This window comes from Zootoca vivipara, chromosome Z1 (assembly GCF_965207765.1).
Source record: "Zootoca vivipara chromosome Z1, rZooViv2.hap1.1, whole genome shotgun sequence".
Taxonomy (NCBI): domain Eukaryota; kingdom Metazoa; phylum Chordata; class Lepidosauria; order Squamata; family Lacertidae; genus Zootoca; species Zootoca vivipara.
In genome coordinates, this window is record NC_142583.1 from 45437722 (window position 1) to 45462346 (window position 24625).

At 41.3% G+C, this 24625-nt stretch overlaps 1 protein-coding gene across 1 annotated transcript in view; it reads right to left on the reverse strand.

Moving 5' to 3' along the window:
- Positions 1 to 372: 372 nt before the first annotated feature.
- FAT4 (FAT atypical cadherin 4) overlaps positions 373 to 24625 on the reverse strand; it is a 139909-nt gene continuing 115656 nt past the window's right edge. The window contains exons 11-17 of the mRNA XM_035111643.3: positions 21826 to 22133; positions 18281 to 18366; positions 16534 to 16713; positions 11673 to 11797; positions 10582 to 10802; positions 7917 to 8178; positions 373 to 4045 (exon numbers count right to left, since the gene is read on the reverse strand). Of these exons, the coding sequence (XP_034967534.3) occupies positions 2178 to 4045; positions 7917 to 8178; positions 10582 to 10802; positions 11673 to 11797; positions 16534 to 16713; positions 18281 to 18366; positions 21826 to 22133 (3050 nt within the window). The 3' untranslated portion in view covers positions 373 to 2177. The remainder of the gene's footprint in view (positions 4046 to 7916; positions 8179 to 10581; positions 10803 to 11672; positions 11798 to 16533; positions 16714 to 18280; positions 18367 to 21825; positions 22134 to 24625) is intronic.

Sequence of the window (24625 nt, forward strand, 5' to 3'; positions counted from 1 at the left end):
CATATCCAGAGTGACAGTGACGGCCAGTTGCATTAGCCCATGGCATGGTGGGTCTGAGCTTGTGTTAAATCCACCACTGTTTCCCCAACGTAACAGTTGGGTGACTGTATCAGCCCAAAGTCTGGATCCTTGCCCTTTGCTCCACCAATCTCTGTGTAAGCTGTAACTAATAAACCTGTGGCCATTTTTAACCCATTTCCAGTTACAGTGCTATTCATGTTCTCTTACTCTGTGCGTGGCTCCATGGTGCAGACTCAACTAAGAATATATTTTCCCTGGTAGGGAAGAACAATGACAACCTGGCAGGATGAAGAGTGGCAGATCAAGTAGGAGCTGAGGTGTAACTCCTTGTTCCCATCATCGCACACAAGACAGTTTAAATAAATATTTTAATTCTATTATTGGCATTTACACATAGAAAGCATACGGTATGTTACAATTTTTATCAAAATGCGAAAAAATATTGGATGTTACATAAGTAACAAATGTAAAAAAGGGGGGGGGAGAAAAAAAAGGAAAGCATTTTTCTTACTTTCCCTGAAAGTAAGAAAAGTATTCAGTATAGGAAAATATTGATACCAAAAACATAGTTTAGCTAAAACAAAAACGGGTGAGAAAGGGAGAGAAACAGCAACACCCCCCACCCCACACACACAGAAAACATTTATTTTTTAAATTTTTAAACAGTACTATAGGAGCTGCATGGAAACACAGGGTTTGTTTACACAAAGCAAATTCAAAATGAGGGGGGTTTAGAACAGTCACCTACCATGACTTGGAGTTTAGGCATTTCTCAGGGTCCCTTCTTATGATACAGTTTGTACTTGGGTTGAGCACAGAACACACACGCATCGTATCAGCAATGCATGGAGCCTATATGTATGTTTCCTTTAAAGTATATGCGCTTGCACCAGCAGAACCCCGTTTGCATGCATTTTTAGAAAGAAAAGCAGGCTGGTGCCATTCATAACTGATACAATGTGTGCATCCTTCATACTTAAGGACCTGTTAAATGCATATTCCTCTGATCCAAGAGTGCAATGATTTCCCCCCCAATAAATATTTTTATGTCAAACACTTCAGACGTAGAAAATGTTGTGATGTAGGAAAAGGTCACTCCAGGATCTGGTAGGGAAGGCAGTGCTTACAATAATAGTTAGTGCTTTATGGCTTTTAAAACAACTTTTTATAGGCAAGTAGTCCTCACAATGGCCCCCTGTGAGGTAGGTTTGTAATTTTTGAAAGAGCCCCCTCCCATTTTCATAGATGGCAAAACTGAAACACTGGTATTGAATAGTTGCCAAGACCATACAGAGCTGGTGTTCAAGTTGAGATTCATTTGAAACCAGTGGAGTTCTGTCTACTAACCTCGCCTTGCACTGTACTCGCTCCCTGTTCTACAGATTCTATTATTTGTTCAATTTGATAATCAACATGGTTTCCATACTAGCAAGAAATACTGTTGCTTGGAGGAAATAAGGACAGAAGATTCAGAAGTTCTCACACAACTTTGTCAAATATAATAATAAAAAACCCTAAAGTGCTGATGAGCTCGAGCTGGTTCTAGCACCCTTTGTAATGAGAAAGATAATATAGCCATCGCTCAAGCTTATCGTTCCTTAAAGTATCCAGATCTGAGCAACTGCTGTATACAGGGAATATGTTTTCTGAGAGAACCTGATAGCATTGTTCCTTCACCCAGCCTTTGCAGAATTGCTTCAAATATCTCCCAACAAAAACAACATACTTGATATTCTTGCATTTCAGAACAACTTATTAAAATCGGATACAAACACGCTTTCCACAATAAACAGTCTTGGGTCCATATTTAGAACCAATCACTATTAATTTAAAAAATCACAAACCAAACATGGAATACAGAAAATTCTTTCCAAATGCTGCATGCCAAATACCTTGTTTGGAAATATAATGCATGCAGAGAGAAACAAATTCAACTGATCTCAATTAAATTAAACAAAAAAGATGTATTTGTCCTTTTCAGCAGCATAATAATGATTATTATATTTTTTTTAAAAAATGTGTCCTAACTACTGGCCCTGGGTAAAAAAAAGTTTGTTTGTTTGTTTTTTTAAAAAATCTGCCCTTCTCTTATCTACAATGATAGAATGGCTTGAAAGTTTCGTGCTTTTGCATTTTGACAATGTCAGTATGAAGTTCTATACATACTGTTCGGCTTCCCCGTCTTTGGGTTGTGTTGTACCATTTTTGCTCTCTTCACTTACATTTGTGGTTGCCTTTTCTGGAAGAGATGCCAGATCTTTAAAAACATCCACATAATGCCCAAATCCTGGGCCCCAGTTCAAAAGGTTGTCCCAGTTGAAGTTCCCTCCTTGCTGCCCAAGTCTTAAAGGTGACGTACTCTCATGAACACTGGGTGCAGTTGCTTGTGCACCCACAGGCCCACCACCCTCTCCTCTTCGGCCTGGGTATCTCCTAGGCTTCAACCTAGCCCCGTAATTGTCTTCATCATCTGCATCTGACTCATTAACTTGAGACAATTTGGGCATTCTGGAGGTATACACCATGGGCTTTTCCCTGTCATACTCCATCTCAGAACATGTAAAAGAGTCGTGGGAATCACTGTCAGATGATGATTCCGGGGCTGGAATGCCATCAGCTGGATTCCTTGTTCTGGACAGTGGCCTTCTGCAGTCCTCCTCAGAAGAAGACCTTCCATGGTCAGCGCTGCAGATGCTTGGATTTCTTGGACGCGGGGTGTTAAGCCTCTCCACCTCTTCAATGGAAAGGCCCACAGGAGGACCACTCTCCAGTGAAATCTGTCCTATGGGTTGCTTTAAGCGGCTTCCGGGCCTGGAACTATGAGTTGCCATCATCTGAGGGCTCTTGCTTCTTCTCCCTAGTCGAGTGGGGTAGTTAAAAATGCCTGTCTGGCAGACATCATTGTGCATTTCCAAAGAGCTCCCTTCTCTTATGGAAAGATGCACTTCCCTTGCAGGGCTGTTTCTGTAGAAAGTCGACGATTTGGAAAATGGAGCAGGGCTGTGACGAGAAAGGTGGTTGGGGGTCGCGCATGCAGAGTGACTTAAGGAACTGGTCCTTAGGCCTTGGCCGTACGAAGGCTGGTATGTTAAGCTGCTTGCCCCCAGGGGCATAGGCGACTGCCTTGCAAACCCCAAAGGACTGTGCCTTTGGATGGAGAATTTCGGCGTGTGACTCCGGAACTGCTTATAGTGCTGGATGATGTCTGCGTCCGAAGGAGCTATGCTGCTTGCATTGTCAATGTCATAATGCTCTATCTCAGTGTCAGGAGAAGCGAGAGGAGCACTGGGGATAGTCTCTGTGTTGTGTGGGATATCCGTCTCATCAAAGATGAGGTAAGGGTTTTCCCTCTCAATTATATCAGGCTTCGGGTTTCCTTCAGGCTGCTTCCTGATCGTCATATCATCGCCGTAGGGTGGGATGTTATCGGGGTCGTCGAAAGCGTCATTCTCACTCCCCTTCTTTTTCTTCTCCTTTGCTTTCTTCTCCTCTTTGGGTGCCTTGGCCTTCTTTCCCTTGCACTGATTGCACAGGATCAAGCTCAGCACCAGCAAGGCCAGCACAGTAGCACAGCTGCCAACAATGGCAGGAACAGCCCAGAGGGGCAAGGAGAGCTCAGCTGGGTAGGTCTGTGAGACACAGACATAGGCTCCATTCGCCTCTCCCTTGCACACTTTCCCCTGGGCACAGATGATGCCAAGGCAAGCCACCACTGTGTCACACGTTCTCCCAGTGTAAGATTCTGGGCAGATGCAGGTAAATCCAGACCTTTCTCCAGGTTCACAGCTGCCGCCATTCTGGCAGGGGTTGGAGGCGCAGGCTCCGGGCAGCACACACTTGTATGTATACCACTGGTTAATGCACATCAATTCGCCCCCGCAGGGACTGCTGGCACAGATGTTGGGCCCTCGGCAGCCAATCTTCACAGAGGGGTCCGTTTTAGAGATGGTGGCGAGACTGTGCTTTCCAGTGAAGGGAAGACTTTCATCCCCATACTTAAAGTAGGCAATGCAGCCATCAAAATCTAGGAAAACAGAAAGAAATAATAATAAGGATTTGGAAACTGAAGGAGCTTAGCTTGTTTAATGGAAGTTAACTTCCCCCTCCTCCTTCCCAGTTCTTTTTCTTTCTTTCTTTGTGTGTCATGTTTTATATTGTGACCATCTTAGTACTGATTTTTGAAAGCTGCTGAAGGGCAGGGTATAAATACTGTAAGAAAATAAATACTTTAATCAGAGGGAGCAAGGGAGCAATATAAACCAGGTATGAATGAATGAGTGAATACCACTGGGAGTTATCTACAACACAGCACCAACAAAAGTACATGGACAGTCCACCAAACATGCCAGTGGCAGTTGGGAATAGAACCCTGTACAGTAAACCAGCAACATGGCCAGCAACAGTTGACTTATGAAACAATTATTGGACAAAATATGGAGTGAGAACAGTTATAAATAAATAACTATTTAATTAGTCTAAGTAACTCTAAGCACTTTTGAAAGTCACATTAATTTCAAAGGCAGAGGTAAGCACACACATGGCTACTTGAATATAGGTTCTGTTGAGTTCCATGTGGCATATTGGGTATAGGACTGCAGCCTCCATCTCTCCCACTGAAGAATCTCCTGTTGGAGTCCATCTCTCCCATTCAACTTAAAACTGATACATTTGAATGGCTCACACCTTTACTTTTGCTTTGTTGTACAGTTACACCACAATTCCCCCATTTGCCCTCTAAAATTCCAGATAAGTTTATTTAGGATCGCATTATTGCCCAGAGTTGCTAAAACTTTTGCCACATTTTGCAACAGATCACCGAGTCTCTTCATGCACATTTTCTGTTTGATGGTTGACTGCCTTCAGACGCCAGGAAATAAAACTGATGAAAGGAAACCCCCACGGGCTAAAAAAGGCCACTTGCAAATGGGCACATTTCTGTCAGCCAGTGACCAGATTACATCTGAACTTTGAAATTCAACTGGAGATTTTCGTGACAGTAGCCGGAGAACATGAAAATGTATTGTGACCTACCGACCATCCGATGAAATGTATTACTCCCACAACTCTCCCCCCCCCCTCACTCCCATATCACTGTTTCTGTGCATAACTGGAAAACAAAGGCATCAGGACTACAGTTCTTAAACCACAAACTAAGAAACAGTGCAATGCACTTTAATGAGACTGCTGCAGACTAAGTTGCTTGAAGACTAGTGTCTACATGTGAGTAAGCAGCTACATTCTTGCAAGCTTACATTTTGAGAAATAAAACCTCTGCCTTCGTGGCATTCATTTGCATGATCATCATTTCGCTGTTTTAAATCCCATGGGCTCAATTCATTGTAAGTGCCACACCCATGCATGGAGGGAATCCTTGTGGGACATAGCAGAATGGTAGCGGTGTGGCATGGTGCCTATACAAATGCTACATCTGTACAAGCACATGCCTGTATGTGCACACTATGATGTGGAGGACAAGACTCTGTCACATGCTATGGGGATCAGCAGCCTGAAAAATTTCAGAAGGGTAGGTGCTATGGCTAGGGAGCTATGATGAATGGGAAAAACAGCTTCAATATTGCATTCTGCTTAATCACAGAATCACAGAGTTGGACGGGACCCCAGGGTCATCTAGTCTAAGCCCCTGCAATGTAGGAATCTCAACTAGAGGCTTGGACCCTTGATCACCCTCCTTTGAACACGTGGTTGATGGTTTTTGATTGGCTTCAGTGGGATTTGTTTGTGCGGTGTGAGGTTTGTTGGGTTAAGTTAGCCATATTGAATCGTATGCTGCTGGTGGACTCATGTTGTTGTCTTGTTGGGCTGTATATATGATAAAAGGGAGCCATACGGGAGTGAAGGCGTCCTCTTCTATTTCTCTCTGTGTTAGTTTCAGTATATTTTCTAGTAAGGCTGCTTCCCATACTACTTGATACCAGTGTTCCATGTTTATTCCTGACAGGTCCCTCCAGTGTCTGGCTATGATGTTTCTGGCTGCTGAGAGTAGGTGGGTTTTGAGCTCTTTATAGTGTGAGTAGGCATTGCTATCTTAGAAGGTGTTCAGTAGAGCTAGTTCTGGGGTGACCTCTAGTACCTGTTAAGTTATTTTGCTTATTTCTTGTATGACTGTTGCCCAGAAGAGTTGGGTTTGGGGGCATTCCCACCACGTGTGGAGGGATGTGCCTGTGGAGGTGCAGCCTCTTCAGCATTTCAGTGAGGTTCCTGGGCATATCAGTGCCAGTTTCCATGGTGTTAGGTACCACCTGTAAGTGAGTTTCAGAGTGAATTCTTTTCTTTTTGCTAAAATGGATTTAAAGGGAGGTTTAGACCACATTCTAGTCCTTTGGGTGGGGTTAATTTTGTAGCTGATGTCATCCTCCCATTGTTTTTTGATTAAGTTAAGGGGATTTGTGGGGCTTTGGAGCATTGTTTTGGATATTGTTGGTACTAGTTGAAGATTCTGACACAGACTTTGTTGAATGAATTTATGTTAGAAATAACATCTTCTGCAGACATATAAAAGGGGGAGAAATCTTTCATTTGGAGTTCTTGCTTTGAAGTTGAAAAATAAAATGTCAGTTGAATTACAAACCTCTCTTTCTTTCCTTTTGAATCTATGAATAAAATGAAATATTGCATCTCTGCATTTCAGAAGGTATTTCAAATAGCTCCAGGGAGCAGCAGCTTGATATAAAAAGGTGGTTACTATAGTATTACGGAGCAGGGAAAATGCCCAGGATATATTTTCATTGGATTGTGTTTTGTTCCATTAGTTGTACATCTCTAAAATTTGTTACATATTTATTTTTGCTCTCCTGATTCTTCAGATACCCTGAACATAGGAGTTCACACACAGTTTTATACCTCCCTTCATAAATCTTTGGCATGTCACATGCAGTGTAATCCAATATTAAGAAAACACCGTATGAAAAAATGGTTTTGGAGCATGCATCCCTAGTTCAGGCCAGACTCCTGTAACTTGTCAATGTCCACATCAGTCATTTTAGTTAAATGCTCCATTTCCTCCCGTCTTCCTATCACCTCTGGTCCTAGCAGACTTCCTGTCAATAAGCATACTATGATTTTGACTTCATAATCATTATGCAGCAATAGGTCAGGAGCAGTGAATGCCCTAAATGTGATTTCATTCATACCACATCTCATACCAAGCGAGGCAATTTGGATCTTGTTGTTTTCGTTGGATACGGTGAAAAATGTGAAGTGCGAATTTACAACAGGCAAGGTTATTCTATCTGGTGATAATCCTTTAAGTTAAATTCTTTTTTTTATAAAGAGCTCTCTCTGAAACATCACCCCTTACTGCTGAACTAGTCTGGGTGTCTGTATTTAAAAATCACTTCCATTAAAAAAAAGAATAAAAAAGAATTCCAAGCATGAACACTAACACCCAAACTGCTGATTTAATCCATAAATGTGGCTGTTTCTGTTCATGTGTGGCTCTGATTTAGGTGATCCGAACAACAAGAGGTTGCAATCCCTGCAGCAGAGGGCATGACATGCAAACAGCATGTTGAGTGGAGCATTGTGCTACTAGGATTTTAAGTAGGCAGCAATGCCATTACAAGAGGAGTGCCAGGACTAGTGCTATAGCAAGATGCTACCATTGCTCAGAGATTATGTGGGCACTGGACCCTGTGTGCTCTGGAACTACAGTTGTGCCATATGCATTGTAGAGAACAATGAAAAACTGGATCAATGATATATGGTTTAGGACACAGCTCCTGATCTAACCCTTAAATAGCCCAACTGATCCTGCAATCCTTCTGTGTTGCTAAACTCTGAAGCTTGCCCTGTTGGCTGTTTATTACAAAACGATGCCTACCTAATGATACCCAACTATTTGTGATACTGCTCGTATGTATGGATTCCCTTCTTACCTGGATTGCTGCTTTTAGGGGCATGGTTAGGTGGGATTCCACCAAGTGAAATCATAAGGACATTTAGTCCTCCAAAATCTTGTGTAACATGCAGGACGTCTCTACTGTAGGTCTTGTCGACTGTTAATATTGTGGAGCTCCCATTCTTCTCAACGAAGAAGGTATGCCAGTGGCCATCAGAAACATAAGCTTCAGGAATGCTGCGTTCCACCTTTCCACCAACTCCAGCATCAGAGATATACTGTACTTTGCCACCTTTGATCTACAAGGAAATATATATATGTATTTCAAAATCACAGAATTATAGAATTGTAGTGTTTGAAGGGACCTCAAGGGTCATCTAGTCCAACCCCCTGCAATGTAGGAATTTCAGCTAAAGAAAATGCCTAAGTTGGACATCACACTAAGTCAAAGGCTTGTGTGGCTCATAGTTTGTATGGAAAGAGCTAAACCCCAAGGCCAGATTTGGTCAACATACTAAGCAAGCGATGGCTTAGCTTGACATGGTGCATCAGCAAAATGACCAAGGAGGAGTGAGTGGTCCATGATCTCCTCCTTTGGAGGCCACATGCACTAAGCCATAGTTGGGCTTCCCATGATGTGCAAACCAGGTATAAAGAAATTGCATGTTTTGTGCAGCCTGATAGAAGTACAGCAGAAACTGCAGTGATAGATGGCACGGGAGGCAAAAAAATGGAGACATCACAAGAAGTGGATGGGGAGCCAATTGAATAAGCTCAGGCACCAGTGGCCTTTATCTGGCTACCAGGAACAGTGCACATATGAAATCCTGCTCTGCTATTCCACACCTGTGCAGAATGCATTTACACTCAGTCAGGTGGCAAGGCAAGGACCCCAGCACCTCACTCATCAAGAAGTCACAGCCTTTGACCAACACAGGCTGTTGTGCAGGCTGTTTGTAAAAAGAGAGCCCAAAAGTCTATGTGGCTACAGTCCTGCATCCTCAGCAATTTTTGTTCCTGTTGCCTTGTGTACAGAAGGTAATTTTAAAATGTGTGGTTTAGTTTTCTGAGTCTCATGTTGTCTGTAAGGAGTGACTCCATGTAAACTGCTAGCATGGATGTGAAATCACGCTTTCAACCCAAGAGATGGGTGCTTCTTATCTGTCACCTATATAGGTATAAACTTTATGAAGGTTGGAGTAGCTGCTTCCCATCAAATCTTGCATGTTCTCGCCAGTGCTTCTTGGCTAATTAATGTGTAACATAAAAGGGAAATACACAGGGGCCTTTTAAGCCTGACACTGTGGGAAAAGGTTTGACCTCTGCCCTTGCAGGCTTTCTATAGTGATGGTATCCACTGACTAAGAAAATGCAAATAAAAGCCCATGGTGCTATTGTCTGCTGAAAGAAAAAAGCAGAAGTAATTGCAAATTATGTGATAATATCCCGATAACTTGCTAGTGCAAGCTTTTGCATTGGAAAATATGGGTACCTCAGAGACTGAGAAGCCAGACACAACTGATAGATTAATGCTGGCTGAAGCACAGAATTGTGGTCTTACACTGGAGAAACTTATATGCTAGGAATAAAATGGAAATAATTAAAGGAGTCATGAAAACCTGGATCCTGTAACCATCCAAGAGGTTTGCCAGCACTACGGTTTCACTCATGTAGCGTTAGGGCTAAATTGACAGAGTCAGCCCTAAGAATTGACTCCACTGCTTTCTCTCGTGCAAAAGATACAGCAGAATACTCTGAAATCCATTTCCCTATATTGTAATAGTGACGTTCACATGCTACATTAAGAGAATATGCAATCTGTGCACCTATGTACACAAATACTTGAGCTGTACAATTAATTCACATGCACCACTCAATGTGTGCAGAGGTACACAACAGTTGAACAAGCGTACACCATTTCACACAAACACTTGCAAACGTGTAGAAATATCTTGTACCTGTTCAGTGCAATGTGGGAACAAGCCCAATGATCCTTCAGCATCCTTGTGGGAGCCAGCTATAACTGTGGCTTTAATGAAGCCAAAGAAATGTACAGTGCAATCGTATATATATATATATATGTCTGGTACAAGTAAACCCCACTCAGTTCAATGACTTCCTTTCATCTAAGTGTCTCTGTCAGGAGTGGGGAACCACTGGCCCTTCAAATGGTATTAGACTCCAACTTCCAGTACCTCTGACTATTGGTCATGTTGGTTATGACTGATGGACATTGGAGTCTATAACATCTGGGAGGCCACAGGTTCCCTACCTGTGATCAATAGGATTGCAGCTGGTTAAAACCAAGGACTTTGCCTTAATTGATCTGAGGACTGGCTTGTGTGTGCTACTATGCCTTTAAAAAATCCAAGAGTTCTAAATCTGAGCTTGGTGGTCACATTTTATAGGAGGTCTGAATAAGGAGGGGAAAGTTAATCGGAGAAAAGATTTCACTCTAGCGTGCAATGTTTCATTAAGAACATATGCAACAAACATTCTTCCGGCTGCCATTCAAATAGTCAGTACTTGGAGTCTAGACAAAGCTGATTAGAAGCAAAATCATTCAGCCCTTTTGATAGCTGGAGTTGTGCCCAGCACTAGTCAACGCTCTGGTATTTCTAAAGTAAAAGAACTGGGGCAAATTCAGGAGAAATGAAGACCACTTCATAGCAAGCTGCCCAATCAAATCCACTCGGCCTTACCTTCACAGTAGTATAATTGCTGCTTTCCTGGATGTGAATTAAAACTCCGCTTTTACTCCTTGTCCTGAATTTGACTTCTATACTCTCCATACTACTCTGAGGCTCCAAAATGGTGTTGTCAATGCTATGTCTCATCATGTATTCCCATTTCCTTTTCTGGCTTATTTGGTAGTCTAGGCGACCTTTACCTTCTAATGACAATGCAGTATCAGCCGTAACATCTAGAATAAAGAAGTAAAGTGTGAAAAAATATACCGTTATAACAATTCATCATTCACAATTCTATCTCTTTGTACCACCCACCCAGCACAGATAAAGAATGAAGAGATAATAAATAAATAAAGACTAGCAGGTAATGAAGGAAAAAATCTGTCAATTTTGGCTTCTCAGTTTCTAACTTTTCCAATCTTAAGTTTAGTTATTCAACATTTTTAAAGCCCTTATGAAAACCAATTAGCAATTTTCTTTTACTATGCACATTTTTGTATGCAAGTTACACTACTGTCCATGTTTTAACAAAACTATTTCCGCTGATATAATGCATTTTAATGCTATTTTCATGCATATATGCATTTTTGCACACCTTATTTGGTTGGAGAATTGCACTGCAAAATGAAGGGTAATGTGAGTTGTATTGTATTGTATCAGAAAGTGTGAATTAGGAATGCGAACTGAATCAACCAGCAGACCATGTTGAGAAAATGTGTCCGGTTTTTAATCAGTTATTTAAAACTAGCTTCCTTTCCAACAATTCCCCCAATTCCATTCTATTTCAAACCCAACTGCCTTCAAGTGAAAACAAAAACAACCCTAGTTGCAATTAAGAATTAAAAAATATATTAAAGCAATAGAAAGTGGCTGGCTGGGTGTAATAGATGGATTTCTACTTTTAAAATGTGTTTCTGTTTGCAATTTGCTGATCCCTTGTGGAGTTGGCCAGCATGATATTTTGCTTCATAATTACTGTTATAATGAATTCAACCATTACATATTTCTTCCATGTGCAAAGCAGAAAACACAAAGAAGTTTATGGGAGATGTAAATGTAGGTTAAAAGCAGAAGGGGTGGGGGCAAAGAAACACTCTGTTTACATTTTTCACAGTGTTTTCCCGTCAGTCCTTCTTTGCAGTGACACTGCTGCCAAGACCACTGATCCACACAAGTGCCACCATGTTGGCAAGGGTTGATAGCACAAGTTCCTTCCAGCCTAGGACACCTGAACAAGCAAAAAAAGATATAAATAAAATTAATGATACAGTTTCATTGCTTATTTCTTAAATTCTTCCCACCCCAGAGACCAAGACACCACACATGATCTCCCCTTTCTTTCTCCATAATAGCCCTGTGAGACATTGGGTCACTCAAGCTGACCCATTGAGCTTCCTTGCTGAGAAGGAGTTAGAACCAGAAATGATAAACACCTTTTTTTTTTTCATATGTCTAGCAAAATCAAACGTGATGAGGTAGAGCCACCCTCTCAATACTAATATCCCTACTCCTTACCTGGACTGTCCAATACAAAACAAGCAGCACGCAAGGGCACCAGATTCAATTAAGTTGCAATCAAGTATTATTAATCCAAAAAGAAAACAATAAGAGAACCATATACAAGTGCTGACACAGAAGCCAAAATCAAACGTTAAACAGATAGCATGTACAAATAAATACGAAAAGGCAAACCAGTCTTTATGGTCTTTGAGGCTATATAGTGGTCAGCAAAGTGGCAGCAGGTCGAACGAGGTATCAATGGTAGACAGGCTGCCGGCGTTTTTTGCCTGTTTCGCCCATATGACGGTTTGCCTTTTGGAATTTATTTGTACATGCTATCTGTTTAACGTTTGATTTTGGCTTCTGTGTCAGCACTTGTATATGGTTCTCTTATTGTTTTCTTTTTGGATTAATAATACTTGATTGCAACTTAATTGAATCTGGTGCCCTTGCGTGCTGCTTGTTTTGTATTGGACTTTTGAAGAAATTGGCAGCATTAGCCCATTATCTCTGTTTTTGTTTTGCCTTACCTGGACTGAGCTTGGGTGGGGCAGTGGGGCAAGGTTGGAGCCACACAGTTGCACTGTCAGGGATGCCAAATTGGCAATGGTCCTCCTGTTGGTGAAATCCAACTCCACTGTCACCCAACCCCATCTGCTCCATCCAACATCTTGTGCCTATTGACACCTAGGATACTTCATCTATATGCCACATATCTTTTGGGCTAATCTGCTGTCCCTGAGAGCAAGCTTTGCCAAGGGGAGAGGATAGCTCAGTGATGATATCATGGAAAACACATTAGGGGAGAGGTCTCTTGTGTTCGGATCTTGCTTGCAAGCTTCCCACAGGCAGCTGGTTGGCTGCTGTGGGTACTGGATCCTGGATTAGAGGGGCCTGATCTGGCAGGCTCTTCTTATGTTTTCACGCAGAGGGAGGGAGGGAGGAAGGGTAACAAAACACCAGGGGCCAAGCACTGGGGCTGAGCAACAATGCCAGGATGTTGAGAGAGGCTGTGCACTCTGAGCTGTCATGCAGTCTATTTCTGTCTTATGACAAGAGTGCACGCTCTGTATCCTTCATGGAGATTGTGGTGGGCAGTGGCTTGTCCACCACAAGCCACTGTCCACCACAAGCCACTGGGCAAGAAAGAATGACTTGGCCATTCTTGGCTGAATTTTCATCAAGTCTTTACTACTTCATTTTCTCTGTCTCTTCCAAACAAGGTGGTTAGGAATATAAGCTAGGAGGGGACGTATTTGGATTGATGCCTATATTTTAATTTGAAATTTAATTTCAGGATCAATTCATGCGTTTATAAAATGCAACCCTGCTTCAAAAACCAACCCCCACAACATTCCTCACACCCTCAAGTAGGAATGGGCACAGCTACTTGAAGAAACATAAACCCTTTAACTCAAGTCACACCATCTCAACCATACATCATCCCAACACCTTTCTCTGAAGTGTGAAGTTAAAATGCTGCAAAATGTTCGCTGCTTCCTGCCTTTAATATTGCAAGTATGAGGAAGCTGCTTTGAGGGATTGTTGACTCACACCCATGAGACTGGTCATTTACAGCCCAAGCGGGAGTAAGTCCCACCATATATTCAATGAAGTGTGCGCCCAAGTGAAAAGTGCACAGAATCGTAACCTTAAATGTTATCCCTGAACAAGAGGCATTCACAGTAAAACAGATTCCAAGTAACTATGGTAATGTGTAAAGGCAACCAGGCTAAAACTTCTCAAAATGAAAAATGTAGCCATTTTTTCCTTTTTTTAAAAAAAAAAAGATAAACTCCACTCCCGACATATCTTAATTTTAAAATAGTACTCCTTCAATTTAACTTTTAATGATGAAATACACATTTTATCATAGATATTACTATATTCTACCTATGTTTTAGTGTGTAGCAGGGTAGCCACACTCGGGCTCATCCCCCTGTTCTGTATTTTGATTATATTGTGCCTTCTCATTGTTCCACAGATATGCCTTGAGAAACCCTGATCTTACCAGCTGAATTGGATCTTATCAGATGCTCAGAAAATCTCAACAGAGGTTTTGCTTACTGAGCTTCCAATTCAGTGGGGTAAGATCAGATGATCCCAAGGCACACCCATGGAAAAAACAAGAAAAGTTCTAAACCCATTGGGGGAATGCATCCAATCTAAATAGATGGCAAGTGAAAGTGTGAAGAAGCCCTTAGTGTGTTTCAGCCAAAGACTCTGATGGCACCTTAAAAAGGTAAAGGTAAAGGGACCCCTGACCATTAGGTCCAGTCGTGACCGACTCTGGGGTTGCGTGCTCATCTCGCATTATTGGCTGAGGGAGCCAGCGTATAGCTTCCAGGTCATGTGGCCAGCATGACAAAGCCGCTTCTGGCAAACCAGAGCAGCACATGGAAACACCGTTTACCTTCCCGCTATAGCGGTTCCTATTTATCTACTTGCATTTTGATGTGCTTTCGAACTGCTAGGTTGGCAGGAGCTGGGACCAAGCAATGGGAACTCACCCCGTCACAGGGATTCGAACCGCTGACCTTCTGATCAGCAAGCCCTAGGCTCAGTGGTTTAACCACAGCACCACCTGGGTCCCTTATGCCATGATAAATCTTATCATGATGGCACCTTATGCCGTGATAAATCTGCCAGTATTTAAGGTGCCGTGAAAATCTCTGTTGTTTTTAAACCAGCTTTTAGTTATTCATTAAATATCACATCTACCAACTTCTGCCTGGCAGGATGTGACTGTTCCTGAATTTTTCTCTTGATTTCTCTTGATTTACTTGATTTTAAAATCAAGTAAAATTGCTTCATGGGAATATTATGCCTGATTATCCAGACAGACCAAATGACACACACACACACACACACACACACCACATAATCTTCTGTTTTATAGCTTCATACTAGATACTGGCCACTTGTGAACCTCTGGGTCCCAGCAGCACATCACTGAGAAACAAAAGAGATTCCAGAGCCATTTAGTTGCAATAACTGCATTTCACACAGCATGAAAATATAATGCAGAAAGCAACCAGAGTGGAATAAACTTGAACTGTCCATTGAATTTAGAGCAGTAAGATTTTTACTTTACTGTCTGCCAAGTCAATCTGAAAGGAAGCCTGAAACCACTTTTCTCTGTGCAACTGTCCAAGACATTAAATAAAGAATCCTGGTGGACAAGAGATAAAAAAAACCCCAACAATCTACACATCTATCCTTCACTGGTGAAGGTCCAATGTTTGACTGTCTGTGAAATTGTAATTGATGTTGATCTCTGTGCTACAGAGCTTCAGGAAATCTTATGCCACAAGCTGAGACCATGAAAAGCAGAGGGATGAGCTAACCACTCAGGACATCATCTTATTCCACCCCTAAGTTCAAACAGTGGGATGGAAGAAACAACAGGTTCAGCTAATCAATCATTTTGAAGCAGTGTTCACAGGGGGAGATGGTACAGAGAGCTGCCTTGACATCTGAGAGGAAAAGTGAGATAACAGACACTTGGACCATACGGAGGGCGTTTAATGCACCGGATCTTAACAGTGCAGACAAATGTTAAAGAATGGTGCTTTTCTGGATCTAGAACATCTGCTGGTGGACCTAATAGAATACTGTTGCTGATCTGTATGTCTGTTCATAGGAAAGGTGCCTTCTTATGAGTCATGAGAACATTAAGAAGAGTCCTGCTGGATCAGACCAAAGGCCTATCCAGTCCAGCATTTTCACAGTGACCAGCTGGAGGTCTATGGGAAGCGCACAAGCATAACGTGAACATGATAGCCCTCTCCCCAGCAAGCAGTATACAGAAGCACACTGCCCCCGATGCCAGAGAAAGTGTAGCCACCATCATGACTACCCATTGATGGCCTTCTATTCAGCCCATTGGTCCACCTAGCTCAGGATTATCTGCACTGATTGGCAGTGGCTCTTCAAGTTTTCATGTGGGGTCCATTCTCAGCTCTACCTAGAGGTATCAAGAATGGAACCTGGGACCTTCTGCATGCAAACATGTGCTCTGCTGCGGAGCACAGACCCTTCAACTATTTCATCACCTTTGTGTATGTCAGACTTCATTGACTTCTCTTCCTAGTGGTGCTTAGGAACAAGCAACAACATGATGGGCCCCTTACCTCATGCATAACAATACACAGAAAATCTTGGAGAGTGGCATTCTCATATACTTTGTAATATGGGTGGAGAACTATCCATGCAGTGTGGTACAAATAAAGGGAACCCTCGGATTCCTCTAGTCAAATGCACATTTCAACAGAGAAAGAGCATTTGGTCTATGACACAATTTGCAACCCAGCAAGAGAATCAGCGTGTAGGCACTGACTCCTTGTGCATGTTTCCCTTGCTGTATCAGAGCATTCATGGGTAACATACGTGAATTTTCAGACACTTGAGGATCACAAAACAGAGTTAGTCAATTGTTATTCTGATAGTACGTAAAACACATACTGATCCAAGATTCCTTCAGCTGACAAAGCCTGGCTGGGTTCTAAGGGACGTCCATTGACTGCAAATTCCATTATGCAACCCACAAAATCGTGACTTTCCAGCTGTCCCTTCCTTTGAAGTATTGGCTCTAGGGATCTGATACCTCCAATGGTGACTCTGTTTGGCTGCACGTCTAAAGTCCTGAGGGTGGGGGAGACAAAGAACAAGCAATGAATTCAGAGGGGCTTACTTTTGAGTAACAATAGGCTCCTAGTATAAGGCTACAATCCTCAAACTAAGAGTAAATTCTCCCTAAGTCAGTGGAACTTCTGAGTAGGCATGTTTTAGATAGCACAATTGCTTTGTTACAATCAGAAGTCTCATTTTGACAACTCCACATGTTGTACTGCTTCAAAGCCCTTAGCATGCCTTATACAAAAAGCACCATATTTGATGCACATAGAACAGATTGTTCTGTTCTGTGGTGTGGTGGGGGCAGGAAAAGACCTTGTAATGACAGCTGGGTCTGGTCAATATAAGCTAAAACACGCATAGGGAAACTCAGCCCTCCAGGTGTTTTGGGACTACAACTCCCCTCGTCTCTGACCACTGGTCCTGTTAGCTAGGGATGATGGGAGTTGTAGTCTCAAAACATCCGGAGGTAGAGTTTGTCTATGCCTGAGCTAAGCAATATGCAGAGTGTAACTAAACATGAGGATGCCATTGCAGTCCTGTTTTTTATAAGATGTAGCTCCACCTTAAGTGGCTATTGGCCTGACCATACTGCATGTGATGTAAAAGCCTAGTGCGGCTTATAGCTAAGTCATTGGACCTCTTTACATGTTACTAACAATGAAAAGGGTATGGATGGTTAAGGGGTATGGAACTGTGTGTTTTGCTCTGCTCCCCTAGTTAGCCTTCACTTGCCTTGCTCACCACAATATATGTAGCGTTGGCCCAATTCCACATATGGAGGCTCCCAGAGTGATGGAGAACCCTGTTCTGAAATCATGTGGGGAGCCTTCATGGATAGAGCAGGCTCCCCACTGCATAAGTCATGGGGGAAATGATGGGGGGGGTGCCATTGAATTTAGGATTGGGGCTAAATACATTGCCCGAAAGCTCTTGTCAACACAAGTGTAGTTTTGTTAGGCTTTGCAAACAAATCTGTTTTGCTTTTGAATGAAATCATGAACTTTCTTTTTTTAACCATTTTTTGGATCAGAGTCTAGTAGGGTACTGGAGGGACAGACTAATTCGACTTGATTATTTCTCATATAGGCCATTTTTGAAAATTGACAAAACCTCCGTCACCAAATGCATGAATCTCTCTTTGTTCTTAGATCAAAGTGTTCACCTGAAAGTTAGTGAGTCATACATCCGTTTCATCTCTTTAATATATTGGTGTGTGTATGTGTGTCTTTTGCTAGTAAAACTCGTTACGGCTTACTGAAATTTGATAGCTCGTTTTACAAAGTTGGTAGCTGCATAACATGGATGCTGATGTCATCACAGCCAAATTCTCACTGAATGCTTTTTTCTAATTATTCTCTTTTATATTCAGAAACTAGGGAGGTAGAAAAGATCGCAGTGATAGCTCCTCAGTAGCTTAATTGACTCAGCTGAGGCCCAGCCTGTGAACTAAAGATACATTAAATCCCATACAATCAATAGGCCTCCTTCTGCAGAAAGGCTTCTTTTATTCTAGGCGGGCCAGGCAGTGTCTATTGAGCATAATCACCAAAGGATAAAATGAAAGGTTCTTTACCAGTCGCTAGATGAAGCCACATTGCTAACAGTGCAGTAGCCAGGTTCCTGTTCCTCTGAGCAGGAGTCCACAGTCAAAGACGCTGCCTGAAAAAAAATGCACTAAGATGATCATTTACGCATACCAATCCATCAAGTTTAGATTACATGGAGTACTACAGTAAATATATTTAGGGGTGAAACAATTATATTGTGGCTTAGGCTTTCCATGTATGTCTTTATGCACTGGAGGGGGGCGGATACTTATAGGTAAATGAACTCTAGTTGTCAGCTGCAACTTTCATATTACAGACATAAGGACAGGTTTGCTCCTAGAAAACTAAGGCAGAATTTGGAAGATTTAGGAAACCATGGCACTTAAATCTGTGTATGTTGGCAGCATAGATACCACAGTGCTGTCAGATAAAGTGAAGTGAGTTTTGGAGGTTTGTAAGTTTTGACTCAGAAGAGGTGAAAATGATGCCCATATCGTGCCCCCTCTGTGGCTAATAGTAGCTTGCTGTGGGGAGGGTGGGATTTATGTCAGGGACTTGGATTAGGGTCAGTGGTTGCATGCTCTTCCCCCACTCAATGACTGAAATGCAAAATGGATGGTTCCAGGCTCTAGTATTTTGAGAGAATGAAAAGAAACATTTCTCTCACCACTCTCTCCACAGCATGGATAATTTTACACACCTCTATCCTGTACTCGCCTTTTTTCGAAACGGAAAAGCCACAGAAGCAAGGGAGGTCCGTACAGGAATTTCTATCAATTTATAGATTGCTATATATTCTGAGATGGCAGAGCCATCTGAAGGAAGAGTTATTTCAAACAGTATTTTACTTGGATCTGATTTCATACAATTCAACTTTCTAATGATAGTCAAATGTTCCTGCTTGGTGACTTTAGCAGTTAATTTGCTACTGTTACCTCCTTAGTTATGAGAGTTTCTACTGTGTCACTTTGCTATATCTCAAACCTGACAAGTTAATGCTTTTACCAGCTCTCCATAAAAATTCTGTAGTCCTGTAGGAAACGACAGGTTTTAAATCCAGTAGAGAATTTTGACATGCAGAATGCTTCCCCACCCCCAGCAGAAATACTTCAGATAAAGGTGGTTCCTCCTTCACATTTTGGGTTTGTAAACACAGGGAGAAGGACAAGTTCAAGGCTAGAGATGAAATTATTGTAGAGGCCTATTAAATAGTTCATCACATCTGTTACGAAATCTCATTTGCTGATTCAAAGACATTTCAACTAGAATATTATTGCTACTTGGCTTAATTAAAAAATGGATTCAATGGGTGGTGCCCAGCTGAATAGTTACTTTAGTGCAATGATGTTTCGCTGCACTATGTAACTCCCATTACTTCTCCTTCCCCCACCCCCTAAATCTGTTCCAGGGGTTCCAGAAGCCTCTGCAGCAGATTCAGGGGGTACATGTGCATGTATATGTGGTAAGGAGAAAGGACAGGGCAGGGAAATTACATTGCACAGCTAGACATTGCTGTGCTATCCAATGTATTCACCCAGTGAAATCACATTTAATTAATTCCAACTGTTGTGACTGTGGGAAAAGCAATTTCATTAATATTTGCCTTGATTTCCCCACCAGTAAAATAGGATAGATAGTTTCTACTAAAATACTAAAAACGAAACAAAAATTGTAGGCCTGCTGAGGTCTGCTTTGAATTTTCCAGATAATCTCAATGATTTGGCAGGTACCAACACTGCAACATTGCAGCTGACACAGCATCCTGTCCTGGAAATCATGGAGCCCTCAAAGAATCTGTCGCTGGAGAAAAATATTCCCTCCTTAGAGAACTGTTTTTCTTATGCTGCTTGACATTTAATCTCTCTACTCCTCAATCAGACCATTTGGGAGATGCTGATGATCCCCGAAGAATTGATGCTTTTGAATTATGGTGCTGGAGGAGACTTTTGAGAGTCCTATGGGCTGCAAGAAGATCAAACCAATCCATTCTTAAGGATATTAGCCCTGAGTGCTCACTGGAGGGACAGATCCTGAAGCTAAGGCTCCAATACTTTGGCCACCTCATGGAAAAGACCCTGATGTTGGGAAAGATGGAGGGCACAAGGAGAAGGGGATGACAGAGGACGGGGTGGTTGGACAGTGTTCTCGAAGCTACCAACATGAGTCTGACCAAACTGCAGGAGGCAGTGGAAGACAGGAGTGCCTGGCATGCTCTGGTCCATGGGGTCACGAAGAGTCGGACACAACTAAACAACAACAACAAATCTTTGACGATATGAATCACTATGCAGCATGGGAGATATATTTCAATGGGTTAAAAATAAAACAAAAAATGTGTCTCAGTCACTGAACAGGGCATTTTTGTTGAAGATAATAAGTACTCCGTGATTTGGAATCAGAAATTATGGTCGCTTCTTTCTAGATGACTAAATTTCCAAAGGTGTTTTGTGGGAATTATACTGTATCAGCATATATAAGGTAGCAATGAGTCATTCCATTTCACAGTTCCTTTAGTGCTGTTCATACTTGCTTTCCTCTCCATCTGTCTCCTGTATTTTATATTGAAAATGTTGCTACTTAATTTAGGAAACAATACTTGTGTAGTTTGCTCTTGCCATGTGTATGAATGATGGTGCACTTTGACAAACAGGCCATCTTTTTAATTTTTTCCACCCTTCCTGTGTTACAGTGTGAGAAATTGCACTAACATAGTTGATGGAGAGATCCTGACTTGGTTGTTTGCATTTAGCAAATCTAAGTTTTCATTTGCACCCATTCCTTCCAGTTAATGGAAAACTCTGGAATGCTTATTTTCGATATTAGTGCAGATCACAGTGACCATTGCTTCCCCTTAATTTAAAGTCAGGAAGATCTTTCTTTTCTTTGTTTTTTAAAACATAAATGCATCTGCTCACAATCTTTCCCTTAATAATACATAGTGCCCCGTTAAAACACAAGCCTGTCCACTGGTGCTTAGCAATGGAGGGGGTAAGGTGGTGGCAGCAAAAGATTTGGAGAGAGGTACATTGTCTAATATAAGGCAATTTTCTATATAGCAGAACTGGGTAGTTATCATTCACAAAGAAAACTCCTTCACATTTTGCAAAAATTTCAGAACATTTGGAGAATGAACAAAATTTCATCATCTCTCTTCAAAAATAACATGCATGGCAATTACATAGCCTTCAGTTACAAAGGGTTTTGTTCTTGCATCATTCCAAACATTAAATCTGCCTCTTAATTAGTCTTCAGTGCTTATTCTTTCTATAGTCTGCACCAATTAATTAGATCTGGATAGTCATTAATTCCCTTCATTAATCAACCTCACATTTAGAGAGTGTCCTTTGAAGAAGCCGTTTAAAATGCTTCAGGGTAATTTTTATGGAACAAAAAAAGCTTTTGTATTTTTTAAAAGACTTTTTGGGGGGGGGAAACAAAAAAACCCAACAACCATCCATTTGTACTTTCTTAAAAGCTGATGTGACTTGGAACTGAGAGTGAAGCTTTATTATTATTATTATTATTATTATTATTATTATTATTATTATTATTTCTGTAAAGCAATGCTTACCATTCCAGCCCTCCGGGCAATAACAGTGTGAAACTGTCCATCAGACACCTTCTTTGCTGTGGTGAGTTTGTACGTGCCACTGCCAAGGTTGTATGAGAATCTCAGCCTCTCTTCTGTTATTTCTAGGGCCAGGAATTCTGCCCGATCTCCAGTCTGGTTGTCATAATTATATAACAGAAGGGCATTGCTTTGGATGGTGGCAAACTTGATGTAGATATAATTGTTGTTTGGATCCATACTGGGGAATTCCATGTAAGACAATTCTTCAAATCCGTAGCTATTTACTTCACAATGCTTTCCGAAAACTCCTGCGAAAATAAAAATGTAACAATGATCAAGAACTGCAGAAGCACTCTAAAATATAATTCTTTTAGGGGGTGGCAATCCTGTTGCAAGATCTGTTAGGATGAGAAGCTCAGGGTGCAGCAGATCTTTGGCTCAACCAGCTGATTTGTGGCTCAGCCAGTGCTAAGTACCCAAAGATATGTTCAGACTGGCTGGGCCAAGGCTCAGCCAGCTGAACCGAGGCCAGTGTAAATTCACCCAAAGGGGTGGGACAGGGTGTGGCCAGAGAGGGGGGAACTTAAGCTGGCTACTGTGACCAGGCAACCTGGCATAAAACATTATTTTAAGGGCTTGTTTTCCCTCTGCCCAGCTTAGTCCAAGCAGCAGAAGCAACCCCACTGCTGAGCAGGGTTTGGATCTGGTGTAACTTTATGCCATCTTAATTGACACCAGCTTGCTTTTTGCCAACTTCTTGTATGACTGCTCTCTTGTTGAAGAAGCTGTAAAAAATGAAGATACTGGGTGCGACCCAGCCAAGTTAACACATTTAGGTGCCATCTATTTCAATGGATAAATCATGCATTTATACATATTCCAATAGCACTAAGAGTGGCAAGTTTCTGCATCATCACTATCATTTTTAAGAGAACCACTATTTGTGTGGCATAAATATCCATTGGGAGTGATCATTTTATGTGTTAAAGACATGTGGTCTACATATTTTTTAACTTCCAACAATTTGATTAAGGCTTGTTTACACAGCCTCTTTATTAGCACTCTGGTTCACGTTAACACTTAATGTTTGAATGTATGTGTCACTTTTTCTGCTTTCTTTTTTAAAAAGTATTGTTACATTATGGCATTTTTTAAAAAGGTTTCTATTGTTAGTAGCCTTGGGTGCTATGTCTTTAGCACAGGATATAATTATTCAAATATAATGTAAAAAATAAAATTCCAAAAAAATATATTTGCAGTAGCTTCAATTGTTTTAAGCACCAATAAAATATTTTGGGTTGTAGATAGTGAAGTTGTCTAGTTAGTGCAAGGATTTCTATTTGTGCAATTGAACTTCTCATGCCAGATCTGCCGAAGAATGTTGGGGTAACCCCCAGAACAGATTTTGGGAGAAAGCAGGTGGACGAGAGGCAAATGGGAATCCTTGTGCTCACGGGGTGACTTTGATGGACATAACACTTCCCTTCCAAATGTGTTAAAATATCTCTTCAAGTGTTACAAAAGTGGAAATGGCCTTTGTGACCTGTATTAACACATAGATAATATCATTTGGATAAACAATATCATATTATCTTGCCCTTTGGCATTCTATATGCCTATGAATTTTGCATACTATATGTTCCCTGTTATATACTATTTACTTTCAAAACCAAATTTAGTCAATCGGTCAATACATGTGTATGCATTTCCCTCCTGCCTACTTTTGCTTCCTTTTTTTATTTGTGCTGCTTCTGTTTCCCTTGTTTTAAATCATATTTCATTTCAAAACTAGCCAATAAAACCACCCCCTTTGCTACCAGCATTTTCTAGCTATGCCAAATAATATGGAATAAAAATAAAATCCAATATGGAACCAATGACAGTTGCATTCCTCCTTAATTTTGGCAGAACACCATATAGTATTCTTTAGATCAAGTCAACATACAATGCATTTTGAAGAGCACATACAGTATTTTTCTTTGTTGTTAACTGCTTTCAAACATGCAGGCGCTGCATTCCATCCATATAGTATTTCTTCAAAATATGAATGTTTTTATAATAATATTTTTATAAAATACTTGCCTGCGGTCTTTTAAGGGTTTTAAAATGTACGATATTAACTATATTTTTGTAAAATGGCAAAGACCTTTTTTGCATCCCGCTTCTGACTGGCTCATTATTTTCTGAAGTTAGAAAAGAATGTAGGCAAGTAAGAAACAAAGAGAAAGGGGAAGAACTAGATTGCAGGACAGGGTGGGATTGAGTGGAATCTGAGATGGAGAGGAAGGGAGAAAGAGCAGAATTAGGATCAGGAAGAAATCAGATCTGAAGTAAGGGCTGGGAGAAGTAGAATTGAAATATAGGAATGGGTTGGATTATGGATGGTCCAATAGGTCAATTTTGGTTTCTCATTTTTCCAGTCTTAAATTCAGTTCTCCACATTAGTTTGCAAAATTCAACATCACTATAGTGACCCCCCCCATATGCACATTTTTGTATGCAATTTTGCCCAGTATACATATTTCGCAAGGCATTTCCCCTAATATAATGAATGCATTTGTCAATGTTGTTTTCATCAATGTATCATTTATGGATGTTTTTCACCTAGTGATTGTTAGGCTGGAGGACAACACTGCAAATTTCACAAAAGTGTGAATTTTGAAGGATTACCACATTTCAGTCCACATATTGTTTCAGGGAGTGTAAATTAGATCTTGATGGGTGAACTGAACCAGTGAACCACATTTCTCTTCCATTCCTAGCTTAGGGTTGGGAGAATTGGAATTGAACCTTAGTATGG